General features: G+C 52.8%; 1 protein-coding gene across 1 annotated transcript in view; it reads left to right on the top strand.

The window, feature by feature from the left end:
- The window catches only part of LOC132836338 (homeobox protein prophet of Pit-1-like), a 10,539-nt gene extending 881 nt beyond the window's left edge, over nucleotides 1–9,658 (top strand). The window contains exons 2-3 of the mRNA XM_060855782.1: nucleotides 5,740–5,921; nucleotides 8,560–9,658. Coding sequence (XP_060711765.1) covers nucleotides 5,740–5,921; nucleotides 8,560–9,036 — 659 coding nt within the window. The 3' untranslated portion in view covers nucleotides 9,037–9,658. The remainder of the gene's footprint in view (nucleotides 1–5,739; nucleotides 5,922–8,559) is intronic.
- Nucleotides 9,659–9,876: the final 218 nt, after the last annotated feature.

The following is a 9,876-nucleotide window of genomic DNA, read 5'->3' as shown; positions in this document are numbered from 1 at the left end:
TGTGCAGGTTAGGGTGGATTGGCCGTGCTAAATTGCCCCATAGTGCCCAGGGATGTGCAGGTTAGGGTGGATTGGCCGTGCTAAATTGTCCCATAGTACCCATGGATGTGTAGGTTAGGGTGGATTGGCCGTGCTAAATTGCCCCATAGTGCCCAGGGATGTGCAGGTTAGGGTGGATTGGCCGTGCTAAATTGTCCCATAGTGCCCAGGGATGTGCAGGTTAGGGTGGATTGGCCGTGCTAAATTACCCCATAGCGCCCAGGGATGTTCAGGTTAGGGTGGATTGGCCATGCTAAATTGTCCCATAGTGCCCAGGGATGTGCAGGTTAGGGTGGATTGGCCGTGCTAAATTGTCCCATAGTGCCCATGGATGTGCAGGTTAGGTGCATTAGTCTGGGGTAAATGTAAAGTAATAGGGTAGGGGAATGGGTCTGGGTGGGTTACTCTTCAGAGGGTCAGTGTGGACCTGTTGGGCCGAATGGCCTGTTTCCACACTGTAGGGATTCTAAGGTGAGTGGGAAAGATTTGACGGGGACCTGAGGAGCAACATTTTTATACAGAGAATGATCCGTGTGTGGAATGAGCTGCCAGAGGAAGTGGTGGAGGCTGGTATAATGACAGCATTTAAAAGGTTTCTGGATGGGGACATGGATAGGAAGGGTGTAGAGGGATATGGGCCAAGTGCTGGCAAATAGGACTAGGTCAGATTGTGATGTCTGATTGGCATGGACGAGTCGGGCTGAAGGGTCTGTCTCCATGCTGTATGACTATTGCCCCCTTGTTATCTCTCTTGTTTCCCCACTCCCTCACCTTTCCTCTCTCATTGACCCACCTCTCTCTCTCTGTCCCTCCAGCTCACTTTCTCTCTCTCCTGCTCTCCCTTACACCCTCCGTCTCTGTCTATCTCTCTCTTCTCCATGTGTCTGTTTCTTGTCTTCTCCTGATGTCCCCCTTCACTGTCTCCCACTCTCTCTTCCTCCCCTCTCCCTTCTCTCTCTCTCTCTCTCTCTCTCTCACACACCCTTCAACCATTGGCTGTGAAACAGATCCCACAGATTGGAGGGGTAGCCAATGTAACCCCAAAATTATGAAAAAAAGGGGGGATGAGGTGGGGAGGAAACAAGGAATTACAATCTCGTATGCTTGACATTGCTGGAGTCCATTGGAAACATCTTAACAACAGAGCACTTGGAAAACAGCGACGGGATGGGAAAAGTCCTATTAGGTAAATCTCCTGGGATGTTTTGAGGATGCATCTGGTTGAGAAGAACAAGCCAATGGATGGGGTTTTTTTAAGAGTTCCAGAAGGCATTTGATGAGGCCCCTTTTTAGGGATGACTATGTAAAATTAAAACCCGTGGGATCGGGGTTAGCATGGATGGAGAGTTGGTTGACCGTCAAGAAACACAAGAGCAGAAATGGATCTTTTCCCCAGAGTTGAAATGTCTAATACTAGGGGTGGCACACATCAAAGGAGATGTGAGGGGTGGGTTTTCTTTTTACACAGATAGGATAGGGCGTTAAAGAGACTTTTAGGTAAGCAATCTGCAAGGAACGGAGGGAATATAGAATGTGGGGCAGGTGGAAAGGGGCTACCATGTTGGTCATAACATCGTGGGTCAGAATGGCACAGTGGCTCAGCGGGCTAGCACTGCTCCCTTACAATGCCAGGGACCCAGGTTGGATTCCAGGTCTCAGGCGACTGTCTGGGTGGAGGTTGCACGTTCTCCCTCGTGTCCGCGTGGGGTTTCCTCCCACAATCCAAAAATGTGTAGGTCAGGGTGGATTGGCCGTGCTAAAATTGGCCATAGTGTTCGGTGCATTAGCCAGAGGGGAAATGGGGCTGGGTGGGTTTCTCTTCGGAGGGTCGGTGTGGACGTGTTGGGCCGAAGGGCCTGTTCCTACACTCTAGGGCATCTAATCAGAAGACCTGTTCTTGTGCTGTACTGTTCTACGTTAAGCGGGTCTTTATCTGAGTGTCAGGCAGTGATTGAGGGGGATACCAACAGGAATCATTGAGCTTGGGGGTCAATGTTTGGGGGTCTCCGTATCTGAGGAAGATGTTCTGGTGACAGAGGGAGTGCAGTGATTCCCAGCCTGATTCCCGGGATGGTGGGACTGACATATGAGGAGAGACTGGATCAGGTTCGGACTGTACTCATTGGGGGTGGGGCGGGGGTTTGGGGAGAATGAGGAGGGGGGATCTCAGGGAAACCGATAAAATCCCAACAGGACCAGACCGGGCCAAGGATGTTGACTCGGGGAGCCCAGAACCGGGGGTGTGGGGGTCACAGTTTAAGGATTCCAGGGTGGGGTCTTTTCGGGACTGAGATGGGGAGAAATGTCTTCCCCCCTAGAGAGTGGGGGGGGGGGAGCCTGTGGGATTCTCTGTCACAAAAAGGGGTTGGGGCCGAAACATCGAATGTTTTCAGAAAGGAGTTGGATCGAGTTCTTGGGGCTGAAGGGGGAAAGCGAGGAACGGGGGCGGGAATGAGTCGGATGGTCAGCCACAAGCCTATCGTAGGGCCAAATGGCCTCCTCCTACTTTCTATGGCTTTATTTTTGCCCCATACCATATCCCCTGCCTTGATCTTGGGGCAGCACGGTGACTCAGTGGGTCAGCACTGCTGCCTCACAGCGTCAGGGACCCGGGTTCGATTCCAGCCTCAGGCGACTGTCTGTGTGGAGTTTGCACAGTCTCCCTGTGTCTGTGTGGGTTTCCTCCAGGTGCTCCGGTTTCCTCCCACAGTCCAAAGATGTGCAGGTTAGGGTGGATTGGCCGCGTTAAACTGCCCATAGTGTTAGGTGCATTAGTCAGCGGGAAATGGGTTTGGGTGGGTTACACTTTGGAGGGTCGGTGTGGACTTGTTGGGCCGAAGGGCCTGTTTCCACACTGTAGGGAATCTAATACATCTCCCTGTCTGTCCTTTCTCATCCTATTTCTATCCATGTGTATTGTTGCTCCTGGCAATGTCTCCCTTAACACTCTCTCTCTCACACTCTCTCTCACACTCTCTCTCTCTCTCTCACTCTCTCTCTCTGACTCACTCTCTCTCTCTCTTGCATAACACTGTCTGTCTATCTCTCTGTCTACGTCCCTTGTGCTGTTTCTTTCGACTTATTATCATCGAATCCCTGCAGTGTGGAAACATTCTCTCTGTCCTTCTCAGACCATCCTCCCTCTCTCTCTCTCTCATACCCTCTGTCTACAGTGTGGAAGCAGACCATTCGGCCCAACAAGTCCACACTCACCCTTCCAAATAATATCCCCAGCCAAACCCATTCCCCATTACTCGACATTTATCCCTGACTAATGCACCTAACCAAACATCTCAGAACACTATGGACAATTTAGCACGGCCAATCCACCCTAACCTGCACATCTTTGGACTGTGGGAGGAAACCGGAGCACCCGGAGGAAACCCCACACAGACACAGGGGCGAGTGTGCAAACTCCACACAGACAGTCACCTGAGGCTGGAATCGAACCTGGGACCCTGATGCTGAGCCACTATTTTTCTCTCTCTCTCTCACTCCCTCTCTTGCTCTCTCTCCCTCCTCTCTCTCTCTCTCCTGTCTTTCGCTCTCTCTCTGTCTCATACCTTATGTCTGTCTATCACTCTTATGTCAGCCTGTGTTCCTATCTCTCCCAGACATTATCTCTCTCTCTCTAATATCATATTGTTTCTCTTTTTCAGACACACCATTCTATCTCTCTCTGTCTCTCTCTCTTTCACACACTCACACACACACATCATCGTCATCCTATCTCTCTCTCTCTCTCTCCCACACACACATCATCCTATCTGTCTCTCTCTCTCTCTCATACACACACACACACACACACACACATCATCCTATCTATCTGTCTCTCTCTCTCTCACACACACACACACATCATCTTATCTGTCTCTCTCTCACACACTCACGTATCATCCTATCTGTCTCTCTCACACACACACACACACACACACACATCATCCTATCTGTCTGTCTCTCTCACACACACACACATCATCCTATCTGTCTCTGTCTCTCTCACGCTCACATATCATCCTATCTGTCTGTCTCTCTCTCTCTCTCACACGCACGTATCATTCTGTCTCTCTCTCTCTCACACACACATATACACACGTATCATTCTATCTGTCTCTCTCTGTGTATGTTTCTCTCTCTATCTCTCTCACATACAGATATCATCCTATCTGTCTCTGTCTCTCTCTGTCTGCCTGTGTCTCTCTCTCTCTGTCTGCCTGTCTATCTGTCCCTGTCTCTGTCTGCCTGTTTTTTTCTCTCTCTCTCTCTCTCTGTCCTTGCCCAGGCCCCCCTGGTCTTTCTCAACTTCTTTTGGGAGAGGATGGGGTGAAGTTTGATGATGTCAAGGGATTACTCAGAGTGTGGAACTCAAAGGAAAGAGCAGGATGGGGTGGGGGTGGGAATTGAAGGGGTGTTAATGTGATGACTGGGATAGGGATGGGGAGTGTAGGATTGGGAGGGGGTGAATGGAAGGGGAATTAACATCTTGGATTGAGGTGCAGTGTGTAGGATCGAAGAGGGAGGGTTTACTGGAGTGGGTTATGGGAATGTCTGGGATTGGGTATGGTGGGGTTTTCCTGGAGGGGGTTATGGGAATGTCCGGGATTGGGTATGGTGGGGTATTCCCGGAGAGGGTTATTGGAATATCTGGGATTGGGTATGGTGGGGATTTCCCGGAGAGGGTTATTGGAATATCTGGGATTGGGTATGGTGGGGATTTCCCGGAGAAGGTTATTGGAATATCTGGGATTGGGTATGGTGGGAATTTCCCGGAGGGGGCTAATGGGAATGTCTGGGATTGAGTTTGGTGGGGATTTCCCGGAGGGGGTTATGGGAATGTCTGGGATTGGGTATGGTGTGGTATTCCCGGAGGGGGTTATGGGAATGTCTGGGATTGGGTATGGTGGGGTTTTCCCAGAGGGGGCTATGGGAATGTCTGGGATTGAGTTTGGTGGGGTTTTCCAGGAGAGGGCTATGGGAATGTCTGGGATTGGGTATGGTGGGGTATTCCAGGACGGGGTTACAGGAATGTCTGGGATTGGGTATGGTGGGGTATTCCAGGAGGGGGCTATGGGAATGTCTGGGATTGGGTATGGTGGGGTTTTCCCGGAGGGGGCTATGGGAATGTCTGGGATTGGGTATGGTGGGGTTTTCCAGGAGAGGGCTATGGGAATGTCTGGGATTGAGTTTGGTGGGGTTTTCCAGGAGAGGTCTATGGGAATGTCTGGGATTGGGTATGGTGGGGTATTCCCGGAGGGGGCTATGCGAATGTCTGGGATTGGGTATGGTGGGGTTTTCCCGGAGGGGGCTATGGGAATGTCTGGGATTGGGTATGGTGGGGTTTTCCAGGAGAGGGCTATGGGAATGTCTGGGATTGAGTTTGGTGGGGTTTTCCAGGAGAGGTCTATGGGAATGTCTGGGATTGGGTATGGTGGGGTATTCCCGGAGGGGGCTATGCGAATGTCTGGGATTGAGTTTGGTGGGGTATTCCAGGACGGGTTATGGGAATGTCTAGGATTGGGTATGGTGGGGTATTCCCGGCGGGGGTTATGGGAATGTCTGGGATTGGGTATGGTGGGGTATTCCCGGTAGGGGTTATGGGAATGTCGGGGATGATGAGGAGTTGAGTGTTTGCCTCTTGTGCGCCCTGTGACCCAGGCCCTGACTTGGCTCCTTGTTTCCGCTCCCCCCTCCCCCACCCAGAGGCGACCCTGATGACCTCCCCACAGGCTGCGGTGAACGGTCCTCGGCGACGGAAGCGAACCAAGTACAACAGCTGGCAGAAGAACCTTCTAGAGAAAGCCTACTCCGTCTGCAAGTACCCCAACGTGTGGACCCGCGAGACTCTATCCAAGGCCCTCAATGTGGACGACGCTCGCATCATTGTGAGGAGTTTTCGGGCCTTCGTAGGGGGGAGTGGGGGTCAGTGTAATGGGCTGGGGGTTGACCTATGACCCTTCACCTCTACCTGTAGAGCTTTGACAGCCGGTCTCCGTACTGTCACCCACACCGCGCGAGGTCTTTTGGTATCCCATCTTGTGGGGAGGGAGTTACTGTTCCTCCGAAGATAGAGGGTGAATGTTATTGGGAGGGTGCTGAATCTTTGGAATCCATGTCCCTTTTTTGGTGTCGGTGAATGTTGCAGCTTCACCCACCACTGAATGTAATCTCCTGTTTTTCTTGGGAATCGAGGGAGGGGAAGGTTGAGGGGAGAGGTGGGAGGGGGCAGAAATTAGTGCAACTGTGATTGGGCAAGCAGACCAATTCAAAGGGGCTGAGTGGCTTCAGTTTTATCCTGTTAGAATCACTGAATCCCTACAGTGCGAAAACAGGCCATTCAGCCCAAAAGCTCCACATCGACTATCCAAGGAGTATCCCACCCAGACCCATTCCCCTACCCTATTACTCTACATTTACCCCTGACTAACGCACCAAACTCGAACATCCCTGGGCACTATGGGACAATTTAGCACGGCCAATCCACCCTAACCTGCACATCCCTGGGCACTATGGGACAATTTAGCACGGCCAATCCACCCTAACCTGCACATCCCTGGGCACTATGGGACAATTTAGCACGGCCAATCCACCCTAACCTGCACATCCCTGGGCACTATGGGACAATTTAGCATGGCCAATCCACCCTAACCTGCACATCCCTGGACACTATGGGACAATTTAGCACGGCCAATCCACCCTAACCTGCACATCCCTGGGCACTATGGGACAATTTAGCATGGCCAATCCACCCTAACCTGCATATCCCTGGGCACTACAGGACAATTTAGCACGGCCAATCTACCCTAACCGGCATATCCCTGGGCACTATGGGACAATTTAGCACGGCCAATCCACCCTAACCTGCACATCCCTGGGCACTATGGGACAATTTAGCACGGCCAATCCACACTAACCTGCACATCCCTGGGCACTATGGGACAATTTAGCCCTGACAATCCATCCTAACCTGCACATCCCTGGGCACTATGGGACAATTTAGCACAGCCAATCCACACTGACCTGCACATCCCTGGGCACTATGGGACAATTTAGCACGGCCAATCCACCCTAACCTGCATATCCCTGGGCACTACGGGACAATTTAGCACGGCCAATCCACCCTAACCTGCACATCCCTGGGCACTATGGGACAATTTAGCACGTCCAATCCACCCTAACCTGCACATCCCTGGGCACTATGGGACAATTTAGCACGGCCAATCCACCCTAACCTGCACATCCCTGGGCCAGTTTGTTCCAGTTGTCGTCCCTCCATACAGACCATAGAGTCATAGAGATGTACAGCACGGAAACAGACCCTTCGACCAACCCCTCCATACTGACCATAGAGTCATAGAGATGTCCAGCACGGAAACAGACCCTTTGGCCCAACCCCTCCATACTGACCATAGAGTCATCGAGATGTACAGCACTGAAACAGACCCTTCGGCCCAACCCCTCCATACTGACCATAGAGTCGTAGAGATGTACTGCACAGAAACAGACCCTTCAGCCCAACCCCTCCATACTGACCATAGAGTCATAGAGATGTCCAGCACGGAAACAGACCCTTCGGCCCAACCCCTCCATACTGACCATAGAGTCATCGAGATGTACAGCACTGAAACAGACCCTTCGGCCCAACCCCTCCATACTGACCATAGAGTCATAGAGATTTACAGCACGGAAACAGACCCTTCGGCCCAACCCCTCCATACTGACCATAGAGTCATAGAGATGTACAGCACGGAAACAGACCCTTCGGTCCAACCCCTCCATGCTGACCAGATATCCCAACCCAATCTCGTCCCAACTGCCAGCACCCGGCCCATATCCCTCCAAACCCTTCCTATTCATATACCCATCCAGATGCCTCTTAAATGTTGTCATTGTACCAGCCTCCACCACATCTTCTGGCAGCTCATTCCATACACGTACAACCCTCTGTGTGCAAAAGTTGCCCCTTAGGTCTCTTTTATATCTTTCCCCTCTCACCCTAAACCTATGTCCCTTTAGTTCTGGACTCCCCCACCCCAGGGAAAAGACTTTGTCTATTCACCCTATCCCACGCTCCTCATAATTTTATAAACCTCTATAAGGTCACCCCTCAGCCTCCAACGCTCCAGGGAAAACAGCCCCAGGGAATGTTGGGGCTGGGGGTGATGGTGTATATGGATCCTACTTACGGAGATTCAGCGTGAGGGCCTGTTGGTGAAATTTGAACACAGGGACGGGAATTATAAAAGTGACCGGGAGACAGGTTTATAAAATCATGAGGGGCATGGGATAGGGTGAATAGACAAGGTCTTTTCCCTGGGGTGGGGGAGTCCACAACTAGAGGGGCATAGGTTTAGGGTGAGAGGGGGAAAATTCCCTATGGTGTGGAAGCAGGCCCATCAGCCCAACAAGTCCACACCAACCCTCTGAAGAGTTAACCCATCCCCGTACCCCATGGGAGGGTGGTGGGCGGTCTCGCGGCCTGAGGCCCTCGAAATAACCCTGCATGTGTATCGCCCCCTCCAGGTCTGGTTCCAGAACCGCAGGGCCCGCTACAGCAGACAATCGGCTGCCGTCCGCCAACGAGGGAGACCGTCCGGGAGTGATGCCTGTGAGGACCAGCCGCCGGCGGGCACCTTGCTGTACGGCCAGACGCCCGACTCGGGGTCCGCGTGCTGCCCCAGACGCCCCCTGGTGGCCGCAGCGCACGGGCCCAACGTCCAGCTGACCGGCGGCTACCCGCCGCTCGTCGGTTCCCGGTGCCCGCAGGTGCCGCGGGGCCCCCCGAAGGTGGAGAGCGGCACCGCACTGCCGGCTGGGCATGGAGCGATGGATGAGGCGGTGGCCGCCGCCTGCAGCCAATGGTACCCAGGGGCGGGCTGTGCCGGTGGAAACCAGCCCGCTCGCTTTCCGGTAGACGAGATCGAAGTGGATTTCACTGTGGCCGATTTTAACCTGGACCCGGGCAACCCATATCTGCTGGACCTCTCGCAGACTCTGTAAAGACCCTCTGCGGGATAACTGAAACACTCTCCCCCCACCCCCAAATAGAGGGAGGGGGTGGGGAGCGCCGCATGATGGAGAAGGACATTATTCATTTTGACCAGTGGGATCCAAGGACGCCGCTTCCCCCTGCGTTCTCTGGACTTGCAGATTCAGGGATGGGGGGGAAATCACACTTTGCTATTGCACTGTGGTCAACATGGACCCCTCGGCAGTGGCCCCACCCATTTCCCCCACTCCACCCCCCCCTCAAAATGGACTCAGCAAAGATCATCTCCATCCTACGCTCCATTAAGAAGGTGCATTCCAAAGAGAGGAAAGGGGCTTGTATCATACAATGTAGAGGGAGCTTTATTCTGTATCTGACCCCGTGCTATCCCTGTCCTGGGGAGTGTTTGATGGGGATAGTGTAGAGGGAGCTTTACTCTGTATCTAACCCCGTGCTGTCTGTCCTGGGGATTGTTTGATGGGGACAGTGTAGAGAGAGCTTTACTCTGTATCTAACCTTGTGCTGTCCCTGTCCTGGGGAGTGTTTGATGGGGACAGTGTAGAGAGAGCTTTACTCTGTATCTAACCTTGTGCTGTCCCTGTCCTGGGGAGTGTTTGATGGGGGGACAGTGTAGAGGGAGCTTTACTCTGTATCTGACCCCGTGCTGTCCCTGTCCTGGGGAGTGTTTGGGGGACAGTTTAGAGGGAGCTTTACTCTGTATCTAACCCCGTGTTGTCCCTGTCCAGGGGAGTGTTTGCTGGGGAGACAGTTTAGAGGGAGCTTTACTCTGTATCTAACCCCGTGCTGTCCCTGTCTTGGGGAGTGTTTGATGGGAGACAGTGTAGAGGGAG

Source organism: Hemiscyllium ocellatum, chromosome 46 (genome assembly GCF_020745735.1).
Source record: "Hemiscyllium ocellatum isolate sHemOce1 chromosome 46, sHemOce1.pat.X.cur, whole genome shotgun sequence".
NCBI classification, from domain to species: domain Eukaryota; kingdom Metazoa; phylum Chordata; class Chondrichthyes; order Orectolobiformes; family Hemiscylliidae; genus Hemiscyllium; species Hemiscyllium ocellatum.
This window is presented reverse-complemented; position numbering and strand designations above follow the sequence as displayed.